General features: G+C 47.0%; 2 protein-coding genes across 2 annotated transcripts; both read left to right on the top strand.

The window, feature by feature from the left end:
• The first annotated feature begins 5669 nt into the window (after positions 1-5669).
• Positions 5670-6485, top strand: LOC133132498 (odorant receptor 131-2-like). The gene has a single exon (XM_061247954.1). The coding sequence runs from the start codon at positions 5670-5672 to the stop codon at positions 6483-6485; it is 816 nt and encodes a 271-aa protein (XP_061103938.1).
• Positions 6486-15880: 9395 nt separating this feature from the next.
• LOC133132496 (odorant receptor 131-2-like) lies at positions 15881-16759 on the top strand. Its single transcript, XM_061247952.1, has one exon. The coding sequence runs from the start codon at positions 15881-15883 to the stop codon at positions 16757-16759; it is 879 nt and encodes a 292-aa protein (XP_061103936.1).
• The last annotated feature ends 8281 nt before the right edge of the window (positions 16760-25040 follow it).

Below are 25040 nucleotides of genomic sequence, written 5' to 3'. Positions count from 1 at the left end.
TTACAAGAAACAGTCCTAAAGAATCCACGTAAACATGATGAATCCCCACCTCCATAAATGAGCATGCATGCATGAGAATTGTGAATTAGCATAAATGACACCCCAAAAATTACATATCAGGCTAGGCGTGTCCAGAAAATTCATTCCTAAAAATTTCATTGAATCCCCAAGCTGCCCATTTTTGGGACAGCTCTGTACGTGGGTTCCATCAGATAGATGGTCAATGGGATGAACAAGAACAAGGGATATAGTCTACCACATAGTCAGCACCTGATTGGGTAGACTGACTGTGCTCATTGGTTTTGGCAAAACATTACAATATGGCGTACCATTAATAAACTTTTATTCCTCCTAAACCAGGGGTCGGCAACCCTGGTCCTGGAGAGCCACAGGATGTGCTGGCTTTCGTTGTTACTTGGCATTAAATGAAAGCCGTTGATTACACAGTTAACTCACCTCACCTAGTTTCTTGGGTCTGAATCGGTTGCTTATTTGATGGTGGAGACGAAAGCCAGCACACCCTGCGGCTCTCCAGAACCAGGGTTGCCGACCCCTGTCCTAAACAGTGCACTAAAATATGTTTCTGAAAACACTGGAAGCAAGAAATAAGCAATGCAGTTGCTGAATCTTGATTCATATTTGATATGCAATTCATAGTTTGATCCAAATTACCACCACTCAGCATGCACTGCAATCCTCTCCATAGAAAATAATGGAACGTGTTGCTCACATGATTCCTATGACAGGTCAGATCCACTCATTAGTTTTGTTCCAACCTAAGAAGAAATTGTAAATATGAGAAAATTGTTGAAAGTTCCCTTAAATACTTCATATGAGCGATTTAAGAACAATTCTATTTGTACGAGTGCTTAATGCGTGAGGTCCTTTGATCCCAAACATATTGCTAAAACTGAAATTCCTGATTGGTGAAGTCGCTCACCCACTCTGAATCCAACTGAATGTGCATTACATATGCTAAACAGAACTTGAGGCAAATAGCCCCTGGAACAAGCAGCAGCTAAAGATGGCTACAGTACAGGTCTGACAGAGCACCACCAGAAAACATACTTAGCATCCCATGATGTCTATTGGTCACTGACTTCAAGCACACATTGTATGCAAAGGATATTCAACAAAGTGCTGAACAAGACTACTTTAAATGACATCACATTAACATGATCCATCCATCCATCCATCATCACCCGCTTATCCGGAGTCGGGTCGCTGTGGCAGTAGGCAAAGCCGGGTATTCCAGGCGTCCCTCTCCCAAGCAACGCATTCCAGCTCCTCCTGGGGGATCCCGAGGCGTTCCCTGGCCAGGAGAGATATATAATCTCTCCAGCGGGCTCTGGGTCTCCCTCGGCGTCTCAGCCCAGTTGGACGAGCCCGGAAAACCTCCAAAGGGAGGCGCCCGGGAGGCATCCTGATCAGATGCCCGAACCACCTCAATTGGCTCCTTTCGACGCGAAGGAGCAGCGGCTCTACTCCGAGCTCCCTCCGGATGTCCGAGCTCCTCACCCTATCTGTAAGGCTGAGCCCGGCCACCCTACGGAGAAAGTTCATTTCGGCCGCTTGTATACGTGATCTCGTTCTTTCGGTCACTACCCAAAGCTCGTGACCATAGGTGAGGGTTGGAACGTAGATCGACCAGTAAATCAAGAGCTTCGCCTTCCTGCTCAGCTCCCTCTTCACCACAATGGTCCGGTACAACGCCCGCATTACTGCTGATGATGACGATCTCACGCTCCCTTCTACCCTCACTTGTGCACAAGACCCCGAGATACTTGAACTCCTTCACATGGGGCAAAGACACGTTCCCAACCCGGAGGGAGCAATCCACCATTTTCCGGCAGAGAACCATGGCCTCCGAATTGGAGGTGCTGACTCTCATCCCGGCCGCTTCACACTCAGCTGTAAACCGCTCCAGTGCGTGCTGAAGGTCACGGTCCGATGAAGCCAGCAGAACCACATCATCCGCAAAAAGCAGAGATGCGATTCTGAGGTCACCAAACCGGACACTCTCCTCACCTCGGCTGTGCCTTGAGATCCTGTCCATGAATACCACAAACAGGACCGGTGACAAGGGGCAACCTTGGCGGAGTCCAACACCCACAGGAAACGTGCTTGACTTTGTGCCGAGAATGCGGACACAGCTCTCACTTTGGTTATACAGGGACCTGATAGCTCGTAACAACGGCCCCGGTACCCCATACTCCCGCACTACACCCCACAGGGTTCCCCGGGGGACACGGTCGAAAGCCTTCTCCAAGTCCACAAAGCACATGTGGACTGGATGGGCAAACTCCCATGACCCCGCCAGCAACCCTGCCAAGGTAAAGAGCTGGTCCACTGTTCCACGGCCAGGACGGAAGCCACATTGCTCCTCCTGAATCTGAGGTTCGACCGTCGGTCGGAGCCTCCTTTTCAGCACCCTAGAGTAAGCTTTCCCAGGGAGGCTGAGGAGTGTGATACCCCGGTAATTGGAGCACACCCTCCGGTCCCCCTTCTTGAAAATGGGGACCACCACCCCGGTCTGCCACTCTACAGGTACTGTCCCCGACCTCCACGCGACACTGAAGAGGCGTGTCAGCTAAGACAGCCCAACAATGTCCAGAGCCTTCAGCATCTCAGGGCGAATCTCATCCACACCCGGCGACTTGCCACTGAGGAGCTTTTTGACTACCTCAGCAACTTCCGCCAGGGATATAGGTGCAGATTCCCCCAAGTCTTCGGGCTCTGCCTCTTCTACAGAGGACGTGTTGTTCCGGTTCAGGAGCTCCTCAAAGTGCTCTTTCCACCGCCCGACAATATCCCCAGTCCGGGTCAGCAGTTCTCCTCCCCTGCTGAAAACAGCCTGAGACAAGCCCTGCTTTCCCTTTCTGAGTCGTCGGATGGTTTGCCAGAACTTCCTTGAGGCCAACCAAAAGTCCTTCTCCATAGCCTCCCCAAACTCCTCCCATACCCGGGTTTTTGCTTCGGCGACTGCCGAAGCCGCAGCCCTTCTGGCCACCCGGTACCTGTCTGCTGCTTCAGGGGACCCCCGGGCCAGCCAAGCCCGAAAGGCCTCCTTCTTCAGCTTGACGGCCTCCCTCACCACTGGTGTCCACCAGCGGGTTCTTGGGTTGCCACCCCGACAGGCACCGATGACCTTCTGGCCACAGCTCCTGCTTGCCGCCTCTGCAATGGAGGCTTTGAACATGTCCCCAGCTTCCCCCGGGAGGTGTGAGAAATTCCTCCGGAGGTGGGAGTTCAAGACCTTGCAAACAGGGGCCTCCACCAGACGTTCCCAGTTCACCCTCACTACACGTTTGGGTTTACCGGGTCTGTCCGGCAGCCTCCCCGGCCACTTGATCCAACTCACCACCAGGTGGTGATCAGTTGACAGCTCTGCTCCTCTCTTCACCCGAGTGTCCAAAACATACGGCCGCAGGTCTGACGATACGACCACAAAGTCGATCATCGATCTTTGGCCTAAGGTGCTCTGGTACCAAGTACACTTATGAGCTACCCTAGGCTCGAACATGGTGTTTGTTATCGACAATCCATGACCAGCACAGAAGTCCAATAACAAAACACCGCTTGGGTTCAGATCAGGCAGGCCGTTCCTCCTAATCACCCCCCTCCAGGTTTCTCCGTCATTGCCCACGTGAGCGTTGAAGTCGCCCAGCAGAACTATGGAGTCTCCGGGTGGCACCCTTTCCAGGATGCTGCCCAGTGACTCCAAGAAGGCCGGATACTCTGAACTGCCGTTTGGTGCATAAGCACAAATGACAGTCAGAGCTTTCCCCCCAGCGACACATAGTCGCAGAGAGGCGACCCTCTCGTTCCCCGGGTGGAACTCCAACACAGTGGTGCTCAGCCGGTGGCTTGTGAGTATCCCCACACCTACCCGGCACCTCTCACCTTGAGCAACTCCAGAAAAGAACAGAGTCCAGCCCCTCTCCAGGAGTTTGGTTCCGGAACCAGTACTGTGCGTGGAGGTGAGCCCAACTATATCTAGTTGGTACCGCTCCGCCTCACGCACTAGCTCCGGTTCCTTCCCCACCAGAGAGGTGACGTTCCACGTCCCCAGAACCAGTCTGCGACGCCGAGGATCAGCACGCCCAGATCCCCGCCTTTGCCTACTGCGCATTGGGCAAAGCACCCGACTCCGATGCCGACCCCTGCAGGTGGTGAGCCCACAGGGTGGCGACCCCACGTGACCAGTTCGGGCTGTGCCGACGAGCTCCCCTCCCGGGTCTGGCTCCAGCAGGGGGCCCCGGTTTCCCTTTTCCGGGCAAGGTAACTGGGTCATTGTGTGGCCGTATCATGGGAGTCTTTGAATCGCTCTTAGTCCGGCCCCTCCCCCGGGACCAATTTGCCTTGGGAGACCCTACTGGGGGCTAACAGTGCCCCTGACAACCTAGCTCCCAGGATCACCGGGACACACAAACCCCTCCACCACGTTAAGGTGGCGATTCCTCGGAGGGGCATTAACATGATGGTGTCCTGAAATGAGGGGTTAGGTATAAAATGTGCTGTAATTTATACATTGTAAAACCAAAGTGTATTCTTCAAATGGTTCAAAGATATTTCAACTGGCAAAAAAAAATTTCAACTGCCAAAAAAAAATGCCATCTGAAAGTTGTTACTTCTCCATTCAATTTAAATACTTGCACATTTCAGAACTAATATGATACAGTAAAAATGAAAAACACAACTCTACACTCCTGTGCATGATATCAATTGTGGCTTTATATTCAGTCTTTGACTAAAATGTCCCATTTTAATAGTTGCCTGACTAAAAACATAATGTCTTTCCATGTTTGCCCTGACCAACATTACAGGGACTTTATGGACCCACTATAGGCCTAATATTTCCTGCAGTTTTAGATATGTTAAGTCTTGCAACCTTTAACTGCATTTCATGTAAATTAATTGCAATTACTCTTTAGCCGTGTGTGCTTCAGAAACATGGAACATTTCAGATCCACTCCAGGCAACTTGTGGGTCATCTTAACTGATTAATTGCCTGCCACAAAACACTCACACACCTTTTGTTGTGTTATTGTGTTATTGCATATACTCTAGTGAGGATGGCATGACAACAGTGCATCACCCTTGTATATAAATAAATGTCACCAGCACACAGATTGTCAGATGCTGCACAGCAGCAAATGGAGCTCAAGGATTCTTCCAATTGCACTTTTGAGAAAGATCAGTTACTTATTTATATTTGGGATATTATTCAAATATGAAATGAGGCCAGCTGTTCAGTGCGCATTATATTTGGCTGAATTCTGGAATGAAGGCACTCCTGCGTACAGTACGATACCTGTAAATAGGCATTTATTACAGTGTGGTCAAAAAGATCTTTTTCAGGCCTGATGAAGGACACAAAGAAGCATAGCGTCTTTTTTCTTGGACTGCAAAGAGACCCTTTGATCTACTATAGTTTCAACGTCTCTTTGTACCTGTGACGGAACATTATGCCAGGTGTGCAAAGGAATGTCTTCCAATTTTACTGAATTGTACCATTTAAATTAAGCAAAAAGTGATCTATGGAGGAGGGCAATGTTTCGTCTGGACAGCTCACATTCTTACACCAGCAAGTCTATGTAATACAGATGAATGCAGTTGTGGTGACAGAGGTAATTGTGATATTGGCTACAGCATTTTTCTTTACCTTCATGAGTGGCCTCATGATTTTCATTCTGTGGAGCAAACCAAAATTCAGGGAGGACTCGCGTTACATCCTCTTTGCCCACATGCTCATCAATGATTCTGTTCATCTAATGGGGACTATAGTGTTGTACTTATTTGCCTTGGCATTCCTCCATATGTCTAAGGCCATCTGCTCCATCCTGGTACTGATTTCTGCAGTCACTTATAACAACACCCCACTCAACCTGGCAGTGATTTCACTGGAGCGCTATGTGGCCATTCGCTTCCCTTTGCGTCACACAGAGATCGCCACCCGGAGAAGGACAGCGATCGCTATTGGACTAATGTGGTTCATTAGCTCTTTTAACATCCTCATTGAGATATTTTACATCATGGCGCTTGATCCCCACTTTTTCACTGCACCCATATTTTGTATACGGGAGCAGATGTTAATTGAGGAATGGCAGATCACCTTCTACAGTGCGGCAAGTTTTTTTTTCCTTGTGGTTGTGGCTCTGACAATCCTCTATATTTACATTAGTATAACATTAGTAGCTAAATCAGCTTCCACAAACAAGGATTCAGCCAATAAGGCTCGCAAAACTGTGCTGCTCCACATGTTTCAGCTGGGACTATGTATCACCTCTTTGCTGTTTGCATTGTTTGATGCCCTGATTGCAAAGACTGCCACTGCCTTGTATGTGCCTCTGCAATTCTTGAACTTTTTTTGCCTCCTTGTTCTTCCCCGATGTCTGAGTCCCCTCATTTATGGCCTGAGAGACAGTGCCATCCGGCCACTTTTCCTCAGTTACTTCAGATGCAACCCCACCTCACTCAAGTAACACACTATGAGGGTTTAAATGTAAAATGACATTTGTCAAACCATTTATACCTTTAGATGTTTACTGGAATAATTGAGGTGAGATGCATTTTTCCAGAAGAGCAAAATAGTGTCCCATGCAGGCAATAATAATACTGCAGCTCAGGTCCAAATGTTCAGTTATGTTTTTTTCAAATATGTATATTGTTTAATTCCTACATGGTTCACCCAAGCCAGATGTAACATTATTCAATTAAAGCTGAAAGTCTGCACTTTAACCACACAGTGATTGCTTTATTTCAACTGTTTGTTTGCTGGAGTACAGAGCAAAAATGACAGAAAATGTGTCACTGTGCAAATACTTACGTCTGCACTGCATACTGTAGTGGCCTGCACACAGAGACAGGCATTGAATATACAAGGCAGTTGCATTTCTGGCAGTGGCCAGATAACCTCGTAGCTAGATTATTTTCTAGAAAGTCTAAACAAAATGCAGATCATAGCATTCCTATGTACAAATACACAACAGCGAAATGGACAATTATAATTATAATTACACCAGAGAAATTCTAAGTAGACAATCAACATTATATGGATGTTTCGTTTGAGAATGAACACTGACCTCATCACACAGCCAGCTATAGGCAGCCCATTACACAGGTTTTAATTGATAACCTATTACGATGCTCATGATGACATTTCAATTGAACTGCACAAAACAGAATACAAGCACAAGTAATCTTGTACTCATCAAATTTATTAAGTCTGGTTATGTCATCTCACTATCCATCACCTATGTATATTCAATAGATAGACAAAATAATGTGACAGTGTTAACAATAGTTATATTGTAAAAGGCAAACACAACACATTGCACAACTGTGGCATTGTTAGTTAAACTAACTCAGATCCTCTGAACTGCAACTGCGCAACAATATCATTTGGAGAGTCGCAACATTACTTGATAGAGGATTCTCTGAGGAGCAGCAGATGAGACATGAGAGATAATGAGTACAACTTTTAGACATATATTTTTGCCCTTGTGTTTTCCTTTCTCTTTTTTTAGGTATGGAATTATATTTAGATTATGAGGTTATGAGGATCAACGAAAGGCCACTTAGACTGAGCTCTGTTAACAGAGCAATGGCTGAAATTAGCCAAGAGGAAATTCTCAACAACCACTCAGAAATATATACTCAGAGAGTTGTTAATGGTTGGAACAGTTTGCCAGAACAGTGCCTTTGTCACTGAATGCTGGCTGAGGCCTGATGCATCCAGCCAAACACCCTGCATTACACCTCTACAGATGAACACAGGAACAAACAAGGGGCCTCACTGCATCCACAGCTCAGGCATGGACATTAATAATAAATGAGTGTTAATGATGGGGCAGGGGACCTACAGTCTGCAGAGGCAAAACATTGTAATGGCACCCTGGAGCTTTCTCTGTGGGGGCACCTTACTCCTCACATGACATGAGGCCATGCACAGAGCAGGGACCAGTTTACTCTGCCACCATCTTCCTGCTCCTGTTACATCACCTGGTCAAACACAACACTGAACTGACAGGGCTTTGCCTATAGGCCTGTTAGCACAATAAGTACAATATTAGTATGTAAACTTGGTGAGCACTTTATTAGGTATTTATTATACTTTTGTTTAGACTTATTAAGCTGCTGTATCCTATCCACTTTTGACATGCAGGTTTGACACGTTATTTGTTCAGGGATGCTCTTCTGCATACTGTTATAATGTTTGGTTATTTGCTTTACTGTCACCTTCCTGTCACCTTTGACCAGTCTGGCCCTTCTCCTCTGACCTATCTCATTAGCAATGCTTTCCACCCACAGAACTGCTGCTCACTGGATGTGTGTGAAAATCCCAGGAGATAAACAGGTTCTGAGATACTCAAACCACCCTGTCTGGCACCAACAATCATTCCACAACCAAAGTCACTTAGATTACATTTCTTCCCCATTCTGACATTTGGTCTGAAAAGCAGCTGAACCTCTTGACCACATCTGCATGCTTTAATGCATTTAGTTGCTGCCACATGATTGGCAGATAAAATGTTATATTTGCATTAACAAGTTGGTGTACAGGTTTACCTAATAAAGTGGTCACTGAGTGTATAAACAGTGGGCTCAAGAATTATTGGTACCCTTGATAAAAATTAAGCAGAACAGCTTTATTTAGTAAACAACACAGGTAATAATCTATATGCTATGCATAGATATATTTTTTAAGTAATCTCATTTTTTTCTGAAAACCATAGGTGCCAAATTTATAGGCATTCCTGGTTTAATACTTTGTGCAGACACCCCTGGCAAATATGACAATCTTGACTCTTCTCCTATTATTTGTGATAAGGTCATGGACGTGGATGTATGCTGGGATAGGCTCCAGCCCCCCCTGCAACCCTGTTCAGGATAAGCGGGTTAAGGTAATGGATGGATGGATGGATGGATGGATGGATGGATGACAATATGGCAAGAAATAAGCCATGCAGTCACTATATCTTGATTCATATTTGATATGCAATGCCTAGATTGATCCAAAGTACCACTGGACTGCGCCCATCATACACTGCAAACCTCTCCATAGAAAATAATGGAATGTGTTCCTCCCATGATTCCTACGACAGGTCAGATCCACTCATTAGTTTTGTTCCAACCTAAGAAGAAATTGTAAATATGAGAAAATTGTTGAAAGTTCCCTTAAATCCTTCATATGAGCGATTTAAGAACAATTCTGTTCATACGAGTTGTGGTGGCCCGATCGGAAATCGGTACACCACTGGTGTGGAACGGCCCGTGCGCCGGCGGCTTCTGCTAGGAAAAGTTATTAACCACGTGTATTTCCCCAGGTCGTATCTAACAGAGCCGCACCGGAGCGAGAGCCGGCGAGGAGATTCAGAACCATGGCCAGCGACACGGGGAAAGACGCGTGGGGAATGTGAGGAAGAGACAATTAACCCTTCTCATTGGACAGGCGCAGCCGGACCGACTCCGAGAGAGAGCGGAGCCGTACAAAAGGCGAGGCGCAACCACAGAGCGGGGCTGAGTACGGAGGGAAACGGAGGCGAAGCCTAGTGAGGAGGAAACAGCCACGGGAAAGCAACTAACGACACCACGGTGGAAGCGGGTCTTCGGAGGCCCTACCAAAAGGCGCGGCCGGCACGGACCACCCAGAACCGCCGACGGACCGGGAAACCTAATTTTTTTGCCGGTGACTTTTTTTTGTCGTTTTTGTGAGAAAGGAAGTTTTTTGGTTGGGACGTTGTAAAAGTGCCCTGAAGGCACACCAGAACCTCATTAAACTACCCGTTGAGGAACTACTCTTGCTCTCTCTGCCTCTCTCTCCCCACGGGGCGCCACATATGGTGGAGAATGCGGGCACCCAGATCCCAGCTATAGAGAGAGAGAGCAATTAAAAAAAAAAAATAAAAAAAAAAATAAAAAAAAAAATGGAGGACGCCATCAACGCTCTACTGCGGTCCCAAGGCGCCCTGCAGAAAGCCGTGGCGGAACTGTGCCAAAAGTCCAGCCCGGCGACAAGCCACCGGACACCCAAAGACGTACTGCTGAAGCAGACCCCGGACGATGAAATTGAGGCCTACCTCGAGACCTTCGAACGGGCGGCTTACCTGGAGAAGTGGCCTCAAGGCGCCTGGGGCTCCCTCCTGGCCCCATTCCTCAGCGGGGAGGCCCAGAAGGCGTACCGGGGACTGCCTCCGGCCGAAGCCCACGACTACCCCACCCTCAAGGCCACCATCTTAGCCCAGTATGGCTACAGCCTCCCCGCCAGGGCACAGCGGTTCCACCAGTGGGCCTATGACCCCGCCCTCCCGGCGCGAGGACAGGTGATGAGCCTGGGGAGGCTAACCAAAAGTTGGCTAGTCGAGGGCGACGGGCCGCCCCTGCTCGACCGGGTGGTGTTGGATCGCTGTGTCCGAGCCCTGGCCCCGGACGTCAAGAAATATGTGGCCCAGCAGGGGCCCCGCTCCATTGATGCCCTGGTCAACCTCCTGGAGAACCACCAGGTGGCCCAAGAGATGGTCAGGGGAACCAAAACGGAAAGCCCCCGAAGAACCCCAAGCGCGGTCCGACTGGAGCCACAAACCAGGCCACGGTGGAGAGCGGACGACAGGGACGAGGGACTCCGCCGGAGAGAGACCAGACGGTGCTTCGCCTGTGGCCGGGAGGGCCACCTGAGCCAGGATTGCCCAGGGAGGGAGGAGTCCATGGCCACTGCACCTGAGACGGGCCGACCCTGCCACTACCTCACCACGTGCTGGGCCCACAAGGGCACTGCCGCCCCTAGGCTACCCGTCCGGATCGGGGGTCAAGACGCGGAGGCCTTGCTGGACTCGGGGAGTGCTATTACCCTGGTGAGACCAACCCTAGCAGGGGGGAGACGGGGAGAGGACATCGCCGTCACCTGCATCCACGGCGACGTACGAAGCTACCCCACCGCCGAGGTAACCATCATCACCCCTAGAGGTCAATTCACGGGAAGGGTGGGGGTAGTCGAGAGCCTCCCAGTGGAGGTGCTGCTGGGAAGAGACTGCCCCCTCTTTCTCAGCTACTGGAGTGAGAGGGCGACCTCGGAGAGGCCAAGTCACACACCCCGACCCCGCCGGAAGGGCCACCGGGAACCACACCCGGTTTGGGTGGCCCCTGCCGGGGATAGTGAGGAGGAGGAGATCTCGCCCCAAGGGGGGAGGGGACCGACCACGCAACCCCCTACCGAGAGCACGGATACAGCCCCGGAGCGACCGGACCCACCACCACCCCTGGAGGCGGAAGGGGGTAGCGCGGGGGGGTTTTCGGAGTTTCAACCCGAACTAGAGAGGGCCCCAACGGACTTCGGCTCCGCCCAGCTGCAAGATCCCCTCCTCGCCCAGGCCTGGAGGGCCGCTGCTTACATTGAGGGCGTCCCACAAGGCGGGGTGAGTAGACCGGCCTACCCGTATTTTAAAGTCCAGAATAACCTGCTGTATCGGACCTGCAACAGGGACCCGGGAGAGCTGGACCAACTTCTGGTACCCCGGAGCCACACCTCCAAGGTGCTCTACCTCGCCCACACCCACCTGTTGGGGGCCCACCTGGGAAGGGAGAAGACGTATGAGCGGATCCTATCTCGCTTTTACTGGCCTGGCATCAAACGGGCAGTGGAGGACTACTGCCGACAGTGTGCGGAGTGTCAACTGCACAGCCCCCGGGTGACGTATCGCAATCCATTAATCCCTCTCCCCATTATAGATGTGCCCTTCCGCCGAATTGCTATGGACATAGTGGGACCCCTGCCCAAGTCCAGCCGGGGTCACCGCTACATCCTGGTAATCGTTGATTACGCCACCCGTTACCCGGAGGCCGTACCCTTACGGGCCGCGACGGGGAAGAGCATCGCGAGGGAGCTGTTCCTCCTCTTCAGCCGGGTGGGGATTGCGGAAGAGGTCCTGACAGACCAGGGGACCTGTTTCATGTCGGGCGTGATGAGGGAGATGTGCCGCCTACTCCGGGTCCAACAAGTGAGGACATCCGTCTACCACCCCCAGACCGACGGGCTGGTAGAGCGGTTTAACAAAACCCTCAAGTCAATGCTGAGGAAAATGATCACAACGGACGGTAAGGACTGGGACCACTTATTACCGTACCTATTATTTTCGATACGTGAGGTCCCACAGGCATCCACGGGGTACGCGCCCTTCGAGTTGCTGTATGGGAGACGTCCCCGAGGGCTACTGGACCTCGCGAAGGAGGCCTGGGAGCAGCAGCCGTCCCGACAACGCACCCTCCTGGAACATGTGGAAGCTATGGACCAGCGGATGGCAAAAATCTGGCCCATGGTCCGGGAGCACATGCAACAGGCCCAGAAGGAGCAGGCTAGACTGTACAACCGAACAGCCCAGGTGAGAGAATTTCAGCCGGGGGATAAAGTCATGGTGCTGATCCCCACCAATGAGTGCAAATTTCTGGCCAAATGGCATGGGCCCTATGAAGTAGTAGCCAAGGTTGGGCCAGTGAACTACATGGTAAGACAGGTGGGCCGGAGACACCAGCTCCAAAAGTACCACATTAACCTGCTAAAGAGGTGGCACGAACCCGTGCACGACCCTGCTCCCCTCTGCTTAACCACAGGCGGCGCCACCGGAACACCAGAAGTGGCCACTGGAGACCTGCTGACCGACCGGCAGCGCCAAGACCTCCGCGAGCTGGTGAGTCAACACCGGGATGTGCTCTCCCACCTCCCGGGCCGGACTACCAAGGTCCACCACGACATCGTCACGGAGCCAGGAAGGAGGGTTCGACTGCGGCCCTACCGAATCCCGGAGGCGAGAAGGCAGACCATCCGGGAGGAGGTGGCGAGGATGCTGGACCTGGGGGTCATAGAAGAATCCCAAAGCGCCTGGTCCAGCCCGATAGTGTTGGTCCCAAAACCGGACGGCAGTTGGAGGTTCTGCAACGACTTCCGGAGGTTGAACGAAATCTCCCGGTACGACGCCTACCCCATGCCCCGGGTGGACGAGCTGATCGAGCGGCTGGGACCCGCTCGCTACCTCAGCACCCTGGACCTCACCCGGGGGTACTGGCAGGTACCGCTGACCCCCCAGGCGAGGGAGAAGACGGCTTTCGCCACCCCGGATGGCCTGTTCCAGTACCGCGTCTTACCCTTCGGAGTGCATGGAGCCCCCGCCACCTTCCAGAGGCTCATGGACAACCTGCTGAGGCCCCACAGGGAGTATGCTGCTGCCTACCTCGACGATATCGTCATTCACAGCGCTGATTGGGAAAGCCACCTCAGGAGGCTGGAGGCGGTGCTCGGGGCGCTCCGGGGAGCCGGCCTGACAGCTAACCCGGCTAAGTGTCGCCTGGGCCTGGAGGAGGCCGACTACCTGGGCCACACCGTGGGACGAGGGTGCGTCCGACCCCAGAGTCAAAAGGTGGACGGGATCACCAACTGGCCACGACCCACCACCAAAAGGCAAGTGCGCACATTCCTGGGCCTAGTGGGGTACTATAGGCAGTTTATACCGGACTTTGCCACCAGAGCGGCCCCCTTGCACGAGCTGACCAAGAAAGACCACCGGCACACGGTGATATGGACCGAAGCCGCCGACCGCGCCTTCCTAGACCTGAGGGCCGCCCTGGGGAATGAACCAGTACTGACCACCCCTAACTTCTCCCAAAAGTTTGTTTTGCAGACCGACGCCTCTGAAACCGGACTTGGTGCGGTCCTATCCCAGATCCAGGACGCCACCGAGCACCCGATCACCTATATCAGCCGGAAATTGCTGAAGCATGAGAGGAATTATAGCACGGTGGAGAAGGAGTGCCTGGCCATAAGGTGGGCAGTCGGGAAGCTCAAATACTATCTGGTAGGAAGGGAATTTATCCTTATAACTGACCATGCCCCATTGCAATGGATGTATCGGTGTAAGGACACTAACGCCCGGGTGACCCGATGGTTTTTAGAACTACAAAGTTTTAAATTCACGGTGGAACACCGAGCCGGGAGACTCCAAGGGAACGCGGATGCCCTGTCCCGGATGAACGAGGGCCTCTTTGGTGACGCTCCCGCCGAGGGCGTGGAGCTGAGGGGGAGGAAATGTGGTGGCCCGATCGGAAATCGGTACACCACTGGTGTGGAACGGCCCGTGCGCCGGCGGCTTCTGCTAGGAAAAGTTATTAACCACGTGTATTTCCCCAGGTCGTATCTAACAGAGCCGCACCGGAGCGAGAGCCGGCGAGGAGATTCAGAACCATGGCCAGCGACACGGGGAAAGACGCGTGGGGAATGTGAGGAAGAGACAATTAACCCTTCTCATTGGACAGGCGCAGCCGGACCGACTCCGAGAGAGAGCGGAGCCGTACAAAAGGCGAGGCGCAACCACAGAGCGGGGCTGAGTACGGAGGGAAACGGAGGCGAAGCCTAGTGAGGAGGAAACAGCCACGGGAAAGCAACTAACGACACCACGGTGGAAGCGGGTCTTCGGAGGCCCTACCAAAAGGCGCGGCCGGCACGGACCACCCAGAACCGCCGACGGACCGGGAAACCTAATTTTTTTGCCGGTGACTTTTTTTTGTCGTTTTTGTGAGAAAGGAAGTTTTTTGGTTGGGACGTTGTAAAAGTGCCCTGAAGGCACACCAGAACCTCATTAAACTACCCGTTGAGGAACTACTCTTGCTCTCTCTGCCTCTCTCTCCCCACGGGGCGCCACAGAGTGCTTCTTGCATGAGGCCCATTAAACCCAAACATATTGCTAAAGCCAAAAACTGAAAAATTCCTGATTGGTGAAGTCACTCACCTGATCTGAATACAACTGAACGTGCATTTCATATGCTAAAGAGAACTTAAGGCAAGTAGCCCCTGGAACAAGCAGCAGCTAAAGATGGCTACAGTACAGGCCTGGCAGAGCACCACCAGAGAACATATTCGGCTCCCATGATGAAATTATCAACACAACTCTATACTCCTGTGTATGATGTCAATTGTGGCCTTATTCAGACTAAAATTACCCATTTTAATAGTTGCCTGACTAAAAACATAATGTCTTTCCATGTTGCCCTGACCAACATTACAGGGAATATATGGACCCATTTTAGGCCTAATATTGGCCTATTTAGGCCTGCAGTTTTAGATATGCTAAGTCTTGCAACCTTTAACTGCATTTCATGTAAATTAATTGCAATTACTCTTTAGCCTTGTGTGCTTTAGAAACATGGGATATTTCAGATTCACTCCAGGCAACTTGTGGGTCATCTTAACTGATTAATTGCCTGCCACATAACACTCACAAATCTTTTGTGGTCACAAACATTCGAAGGAGAGTTGTGTTATTGCATATACTCTAGTGGGGATGGCATGACAACAGTGCATCACCCTTGTATATAAATAAATGTCACCAGCACACAGATTGTCAGATGCTGCTGAGCAGCAAAAGGAGCTCAAGGATTCTTCCAATTGCAAAAAAATCTTTCAGTTACTTATTTATATTTTGGATATTATGAAATGAGGTCAGCTGTTCAGTGTGCATTATATTTCGCTGAATTTTGGAATTAAGGCACTTCTGTGTACTGTACGATACCTGTAAATAGACATTTATTATACAGTGGTCACTGTGGTCAAATAGATATTTTTCAGGCCTGATGAAGGACACAAAGAAGCATACTGTCTTTTTTCTAGGATTTCAAAGAGACCCTTTGATCTACTGTTGTTTCTATGTCTCTTTATGTCAGTTGTGCAAAGGAATGTCTTCCAATTTTGCTGAATTGTACCATTTAATTTAAGCAAAAGAAATCAATCATTTTTGTTGCAAAATTTTTGCTTTGGTTAAAAAGGGAGTGATCTATGGAGGGCAATATTTCATCTGGACCGCTCACATTCGTACACCAGCAAGCCTACGTAATACAGATGGATGCAGTTGTGGTGACAGAAGTAATTGTGATATTGGCTACAGCATTGTTTTTTACCTTCATGAGTGGCCTCATGTTCTTCATTCTGTGGAGCAAACCAAAATTCAGGGAGGACTCGCGTTACATCCTCTTTGCCCACATGCTCATCAATGATTCTGTTCATTTGATGGGCACTATAGTGTTGTACTTATTCGCCTTGGCATTCCTCCATGTGTCTAAGGCCGTCTGCTCTGTCATGATACTGATTACTGTAGTCACTTTTAACAACACCCCACTCAACCTGGCAGTGATTTCACTGGAGCGCTATGTGGCCATTCGTTTCCCATTGCGTCATGCAGAGATCGCCACCCAGAGAAGGACAGCGATCGCTATTGGACTAATGTGGTTCATTAGCTCTGTTAATATCCTCATTGAGATATTTTACATCATGGCGCTTGATCCCCACTTTTTCACTGCACCCGTATTTTGTATACGGGAGCAGCTGTTAATTGAGGAATGGCAGCTCGCCTTGACCAGTGGGTTGAATTTTTTTTTCCTTGTGGTTGTGGCTCTGACAATCCTCTATATTTACATTAGTATAACATTAGTAGCTAAATCAGCTTCCACAAACAAGGATTCAGCCAATAAGGCTCGCAAAACTGTGCTGCTCCACATGTTTCAGCTGGGAATATGTATCACCTCTTTGCTGTTTGCATTGTTTGAGGCTCTGATTGCCAAGACTGCCACTGCCCTGTTTGTGCCTCTGCAATTCTTGAACTTTTTTTGCCTCCTTGTTCTTCCCCGATGTCTGAGTCCCCTCATTTATGGCCTGAGAGACAGTGCCATCCGGCCACTTTTCCTCAGTTACTTCAGATGCAACCCCAACAGATTCAAGTAACACACTATGAAGGTGTAAATGTAAAATGACATTTGTCAAACCATTTATACCTTTAGATGTTTACTGGAATAAGGTTTACTGAGGTGAAATGCATATTTCCAGAAGAGCAAAATAGTGTCCCATGCAGGCTGTAAACTTACAGTATTGTAATACTACAGCTCAGGGCCAAATGTTCAGAATTATGTTATTTTAAAATATGTGTATTGTTTAAACACAGCTAAAAATCAGAGTGGGATCTCTGTTACCTTTGCAGCTATGGCCCATTCAATGTCTGCATATGTGTGAGTAATATTACATGTTTTAAATAACAGAAACTCTACATAAACTAAACCCCCATTTCAGAAATGTATGAACAAAAGAATGTGTAATGATGGGGATGTTCAGAATATTTGGCATGCCATTTGCTGGCAGCCAGAGTATAGCCAAACATAAAGATAAACAGTGTATAAAGATAACACATTATTAAATAAAAGTGGAAAATGTGCACTTTAACCACATGTGAATTGCTTACCAATCTAAAGTCGTGGAGAAAAGAGCCAAATCAAGAAAATAAAATAAAATAAATAAAAATACCTTTGTCACAAACATTATGGAATATTAGCTGTAATATTAGTTCAAGGGAGAAAGACAAATTCTCATGAGATGTAATTGTGTTATCTATATAAATGTTTTATCTATTTATATTTGCATTTAATCTGAATGGACTGGTTTGACTGGATTAGTCACTGCATTCATAGATTAATCTTATTTTATAGGTCTCTATAAAATACAGTGCAGTCCATATATATTTGGACAGTGGACAGTATGCTCTTTTGGCTCTGTACTCCAGTGTATTGGATTTGAAATGAAACAATGAATATGAGGTTAAAATGCGGTTAAAATGTAATTTATATATATAAATTACATATCTTTTTACTAAAAAATAAAATAAAATTTAAAAAACCCTCAATTTCAACACACCAAAAGTAATTGGACAGATTACTTCCGAGCTGTTTCTGATTAGTCACGTGTGTTTGCTTCCTTAGTGCAGGTATAAGAAAGCTTTCGGTATCTAGTCTTGATTCTAGGTTTTTAATTGCTGTTATTTAATTTGTCAACATGAGGACCCGAGTTGGCCGATGAGAGTCAATGAAGCCATTTTGACGCTGAGAAATAAACAAGCACAAATACGTTGAGACCCACAACACACTTCATAAGGTGAATTAGGCTACATAGCAAGCGAATTTCAATCGAATAGATTCTGAACCTATTTGAACTGCGATATTCTTGTTGCATTCTGCAATTTTACTTTCACTTCCTGAAACATCATCTCTGTTAATAGAATGAAATATGGCCTGATGTAACTTTCCTGATGATAACGTTTCTTATAGGCATGTTTGTGAAGAATTACACTCCAGTGGGGCGTGTTCTCACTGCTCTTTCTGGATTTTCAGATGTTCGGCTAACTACCAAAAAGTAGCAAAATGTATGCATGGTTTTCAAGAATTGCAATTTTCAAGCTCTCTTTGAGAGTCGCAAGAAAAAATAAAACAAACCTGAAATAAGATATGATATGTCACTGGTTTTCAAGTGGTGCGCAGTCTGGCAAGGTCAAGGACCTAATACACTGAGCACTTTATTAGGTATTTATTTGACTTATTTTTTTAGACTTATTAAGTCTTCTGCTGCTGTTCACTTAGAGGGTTCACGTGTTGTGTTTGAGATGCTCTTCTGCATACCACCAATGCGTGGTTATTTGTGTTACTGTCACCTTTGACCATTCTGGCTCTTCTCCTTTGACCTCTCTCATTAACAATGAGTTTCTGACCACAGAACTTCTTGCCCACTGTATATTTTTAGTTTTTTTGCATCATTCTCTGCAAACTCTGTTGTCCGTGAAAATCCCAGGAGATACTCAAACAACCTAGTCTGACACCAACAATTATTCCATTGTCAAAGTAACTTAGATCACGTTTCTTGCCCATTTTGGTCTGAAAAACAGCTAAACTTCTTGACCACGTCTGCATGCGTTTATGCATTTAGTTGCAGCCACATGATTAGCTGATAAAAAAGTTGCATCTACCTAACAAAGTGGTCACTGAGTGTATAATAATAAACATTGTATATGCACTGGCTATTATGACATATTTATCTACAAAGGATTCATATTCATTCAGTTTGGCTGTGGAAACAAATGTAGGCCTAGTTCTGGGGGAGAATTTGGAGGGGGTACTTTGCTGTATGTCAACAACGCAATAGCATTGTAGCCAAGAAATATCATTCACAGCGTTAACATTCAGGATAGTTTTACATAGATTTTAATTTTGTACAATGGAAAAGCTGCATATATGTTAACACGGACGCTGATTCCATTTCTGTAGGGGGAATTCAGATCATTTTGTACATTAGGTAATTTGGGACATCTTAAGTATTTTGAGTTTTCTCCTTAACTATTAACTATTAATCAGCATTTTCCCCTCAAAGATCTTGCATTTAATCTAAGTGATCATGATTAGTCAGTAGACACAGGAAAATGAAACAATTAGGGAAGCGTGAGCAACAGAAAGGTAAATGGCAGGCATTTATATAGCGCGGTACAATTGATGCTTCTCCATTCACCCATTCATACACACACTCCACCTCCACGGTGGACGGCAATTGGCTGCCATGCAAGGCCCTGACCAGGTTGTTACATTATTGGCATTTGGCAGATGCTCTTATCCAGAGCGACGTACAACAAAGTTTGTCAGGAGCATTTGGGGGTTAGGTGTCTTGCTCAGGGACACTTCGACACAGGCCGGGTGGGGGATCAAACCGGCAACCCTCCAACTGCCAGACGGCGACTGCCTGAGCCATGTCGCCCCGGGGAGGGAGAAAGAGAGAGAAAGCATGAACGCAAGGTTTGCGGAAAGACACGAAAAAGTGTATGCTAAACAATAAACGTGAAAACATAACATGAATCAAACTTAAACTATGACGAAACAAGAAAAGAACTGTGACATGAATAAACTATATAACGTGACAAGGCTAGAAAATACATCGTAACAAGAACTAACATAATACGTGACATGACAGTAAAATAACTAAGACAATAACTAAACATGAAACATGACATGACAAGCATGAAACATGACATGCCTGAGTGTATGTGTATGAATGGGCGAATGAGAAGCATCAATTGTACAGCGCTTTGGATACATGGATAAAGGTGCTATATAAATGCCAGCCATTTACCATCTAGTCTTGCTTCTAGGCTTTTCATTGCTTTTGGAAACTGTTATTTAATTTGTAACATTAACATTATGTTAATGGTAGAATATGTTTGTCGGATATGAGCCACAAAAACACAAAACAAAGGGTGGAGTCGAAGCTGTTTTGTTCGTACACTTCGAAAATGGAACAGTGAAGGGAGGAGGCCACAAAGAACGGTTTCCGGGGCACGGAGTGGAGAAGGGTGGTAGTGGAATAAAGGAGTTGTTCACTTTTCGGCTATTGGGACGCACCAATACAATAGCTCATGCTTTTATGCACCGAGTTCCTGTCACATTGTTGGCTAATTATATAGCGCCAACACAGAGACGCCCGAAATACGTTTCAAAGTGCCAGAAACGTGGGAGGATAAACAAAACCATAACTTTGTATTGCTCATGTCCTTCACAAACGTTGTTGGCAGCTAACGTTAGCTAATAAACACCAGGCGCTCATCGGCAGCCATATAGAGAAACACTAGAAACATTAGAAACACGAAATGTTAAATCCGACCTTGCCTGTTGTAAAACTAGTTATATAGCTAACGGTACGGTAATACGGGTTTCAATAACACTAGCTAGTCAGTTTGCACTGATTATTCATGTAAATGATGGTGGCTAGCTAATGTTAGCTAGCTAGACCACATCGTATAAATCATATAAATTAAACTGCCTCCAATTCATAATTTTCAATGGCAGTAGGTAGCAGAGCCAGAGCAGTTATCCACCCGGAAGCTGTTGTGACGTCACGACAAATTCTATCCTCCTTACAAAATCTATTCCCTCCGGGGTCACGTTTCGGTTTCCGGTTACGTTCCCCTCGTGCGTAAATTAACGTCATGAGTTAGCGTCAAGTCAACAGCGTGGTTGCCAAGCTTTATCTGTTGGTTGCTATGATGCGATCTATAATATACGTTCCCCTGATGCGTACGGTAGCGTCAACTGGCTAGCGTGTCTTTTTATGAACGGCATACGCTTAGTCATTACTCTGTCAAAAAGCGTTTATTTAGTCCGGTGTATGTAAATTACATATAAATTGCCAATTTCTCCACAGATTAAGATAGCGATAGAGATAGTTAGTGCTCATCTCTCGGTGGACGATTCAGTACCGCTAGCTAATTAGTGAAACGGACAGCAAACCATTCGGCAATAAATATATGTAGAGAAGTAGATTAGCATGACAAAGGTAGATATATTTAAGTTAGCTCCCTAGCTAGCAAAATAAGAAATATCTAGCTAGCGAGACAGCCAGACGGATAGATTGCTCACTAACTAGGAAGATAAGCCATAGCTGTTTTTTATTCCTGGCTAGCTGGGGATCTTTCTATCTAGCTAGCGAGATGTAGCCTATATCGTGGTTCAATGTATATAAATAATCGATAGATTACATATGAAGCACTACATATTCACAAAAGCATCGCTAGCTTGCCGATGCAGAGCCTATTACATACAGCAGTAAACAAATATGATTGACGTCATTGCAGAGACGGAACCGGAAACGTGACCCCGGAGGGGATAAGTTTTGTAAGGGGGATAGAATTTGTTGCGATAACTGCAGGCAGCCGTTGAGATTACTTGACGCATGACGCTAGAAGGGCACGAGGCGTGAATTGTTTTTTAAAAGTGCGTGATTGGTCTGAACATAGAAACGTCACTGTATGTGTTGCTTTACGGTCAACTTTGCTTGCATAAGGGGGGCGACATGGCTCAGGCAGTAAGAGCAGTCGGAGGGCTGCCGGCTCGATCCCCTGCCCGGGCTGCGTCGAAGCGTCCCTGAGCAAGACACCCAACCCCCAAATGCTCCTGACGAGCTGGTCGGCGCCCTGCGTGGCGGCCAGTCGCCGTCGGTGTGTGAGTCTGTGTATGCATGGGTGAATTAATCGCCATCGGTGTGTGTATGAATGGAGAAAAATGAAAAAACCGCATAAGTATCAGTGGAGCAACCGAATAAGCATAGCATAAGTATGAGTTGTGCAACCGAACAAAGACACAACTCTAGTTTGAAACTAACTTGTTACAACGTAACATTTATTGTGGACTTTACACCCTATCTTGCAATCAAACTTACGTTATACTGGTGCAACAGGCTGCTGGTGTATAGGTGTACCTAATAAAGTGCTCACTGAGTGTATAATGTGCATCTCATTCATTAGAATCCAAGTACATAAGATTCCAATGCAGGTCCCCAAGAATTCCATGAAAATTCTGAAGCCTCAATTTACAATTTCCCTCGTTTATTTTTGTTGATATACATATGACACATCATTATAAAACTTATTTTGTGTTCTTTCGACTTACACTACTGTTGGTAGTGTAGCTGTAAACAGTTATTATGCCTTATCTATTGGCATTCCAAAATTGCCTAATTATATCCTAAAGTGTAGGTCCTATTAACTTTGGGGTACAGCACTGTTGGTTAGATGAGATTGTAAGCTTTTCATGCATGTACGACTTCATCATATTCTGCTTAGTTTAACTGTTTTCATTGAAAACTGAGGGGGAAAAAACACGAAAAACTAATAATGATGGTGGGATGAAAAAAGAGTGATAGTACATAGGCAGCTACCATTGCTGCAATTACATCATACTAACTAAAAGCAGGATTATGGAGTTAGCCAGTAAAACCTGCACTGAGTAAAACCTGGACCACACCCATATCTGGAACATGTACTGAAGTAAAAAGAGCTGTTCTGGGTTTTACTTTGTGCGGGTATCCAGTTAACTCAGCAATCCCGCTTTGTGGAACGGGCCCCCTGGTTGTATGCAGCGATGAAGCAAATTTTGTCCATCTGTTATTTCCATCACACTGCTGCCCTCTGGTGGATCATCAGAGTATTACTCTCACTTTGTGATTTTTATTAACAGTGAACATGCTACAGTAAACATGAAAACAATGGAGGGATGAAAAAAACAGTGATAAGCACATAAAAAGCTACCATTGCCGTGATGCTATCAACCCTTTTCTAATACTAGGGACATAGACCATCCAAAAAGTCCCTCCAAGTGGACCTGATGGCCAAAATGTGAGGCTCTGGCTCATGGACTATTTGTGGAACAGGCCCCCTGGAGTTATCAGAGTTCCTAGTTAGTTTATCAATGTTTAGTTTATCAATTATTAGGTATTCCACAGGACAAGGGTTTTTAGCCAGCCATGCCTCTCATTCCACCGGTCTGGTAATAGCTCTGAACATCTATTGACAGCAAGTATATTGCTTGCTCAAAATTTTAAAATACCAAAACTGCTTCAAAGTTATTTGGAGAGTTCCATATATCCTGTTATATACGTAGATGTTAACTTAATCATTTAACAAACAATGTACCGATAAATTAATGTTTCTGGAATGCCTGCAAAGATAATATACACACTGTATCATCGTGATATTTTAGAGTATCTATGGCAAAAAATCAGATGCTTACACAGAAAATCTGAGAATATCAAAAGTCCAAAAAATCCAGCATGAGAGATTATCACTCTCAATGACACACTATACCATTATTCCATAATTACAGCAAACAAATCCATAATAATTTAATTATGTCTTCACGGGCACATGTCAAGCTAACAAATCAATACCTGGTATTGTAAGGGTGGCCTGTAGCGTAGTGGTTAAGGTACATGACTGGGAGGTCGGTGGTTCGATCCTCTGTGTTGCCACAATAACAACCATCGGGCCCTTGAGCAAGGCCCTTAACCCTGCATTACAACCCAGCAGATTGTCTCCTGCTTAGTCTAATCAACTGTAAATCGCTCTGGATAAGATGCCATTAATGTAATAATATGTAATGTATTGTAATGAGGTCCACAGCAGAATTATATCTGTCCCACTGTCCACTATGGAGACCTGTGTAGCAATGTAAAATCAAAGTTGTATATGTTGTAATGAAGCTTAGAACACATATCTTAAACCTGTTTACGAACCATGGGTTCCGATGTTTGTGCACAGAATTGGATATAAAGTCCATGGCAGTGTTGTGTCTTGGGCCAGGAAAAGATGCAGTAACAGAGTCAGTAGCACACTATTGCAGGGCCCGAAATGGGTGGTGTGATGGAATGATGGCATCAGAGGAATCGCTGATACCACTGAACTGTTCAGTGGCTGATACTCATCGGTTCTAGTCAGCAGGAACCAACAGACAGATGTCTCCTCATTCAGTACCACTGAAGTGTCTGTATTCTTCTTCTTTTTTTTGTCCTTTGATTATTACTAATTTTCCAGGTATAAGCACTCTATACACAATGGAATTTAAATAAAAGCAAATCATCCCATTTGCTTGAAGAGGTGCTTCTTCAGTTTGCGCTTGAAGGTGGGGAGAGATTCTACAGTTCTGACATCAATGGGGAGTTCGTTCCACCACCATGGAGCCAGAACAGACAGTAGTCGTGAGTGTGAGGTGAAGGTTCGGAGAGGGGGAGGTGCCAAGCGGCCAGTGGAGGCTGAACGAAGAGGTCTGGCAGGGGTGTAGGGTTTAATGATTTTTTGTAGGTAAGCTAGGGAAGACCCCTTAACTGCTTGGAAGGCTAGCACCAATGTTTTGAATTTGATGGGAGCCATGACAGGCAGCCAGTGGAGGGAAGTAAGCAGGGGGGTGACGTGTGAGTATTTGGGAAGGTTGAAGACCAGACGAGCTGCTGCATTCTGGATCAGTTGGAGGGGTCTGATAGCGGACGCTGGGAGGCCAGCCAAGAGGGAATTGCAGTAGTCCAGGTGGGACAGAACCATCGCTTGGACCAGGAGCTGGGTCGAGTAGGGGGTGAGAAAGGGGCGGATTCTCCGTATGTTGTATAGGAAGAACCTGCATGACTGGGTCACCGCCGCAATGTTCTCGGAGAGGGACAGTCTGCTGTCCATCACCACGCCGAGGTTCCTTGCACTGGGTGATGGTGTAAGTGTGGTATCCCCAAGGGAAATGGAGAGATCCAGATGGGGAGGGGTATTAGCAGGGATGAATATCATGTATTGTGAACTTGAAGAGCCACTGCTTTCAACCAAAAGTTTCTTATTACCTACTGTCTTGTTTACGAGTGTTGTTTTTGTGCTAGATTTCCTGTCACA

The sequence above is a fragment of the Conger conger genome, chromosome 7 (assembly GCF_963514075.1).
Source record: "Conger conger chromosome 7, fConCon1.1, whole genome shotgun sequence".
Taxonomy (NCBI): domain Eukaryota; kingdom Metazoa; phylum Chordata; class Actinopteri; order Anguilliformes; family Congridae; genus Conger; species Conger conger.
The sequence above is the reverse complement of the archived record's forward strand: the minus strand, read 5'-3'. Positions and strand labels throughout refer to the sequence as shown.

Coding starts and splice junctions, on each gene's coding strand:
- LOC133132498 (XM_061247954.1), top strand. CDS start 5,670: ATGAGTGGCCTCATGATTTTCATTCTGTGGAGCAAACCAAAATTCAGG.
- LOC133132496 (XM_061247952.1), top strand. CDS start 15,881: ATGGATGCAGTTGTGGTGACAGAAGTAATTGTGATATTGGCTACAGCA.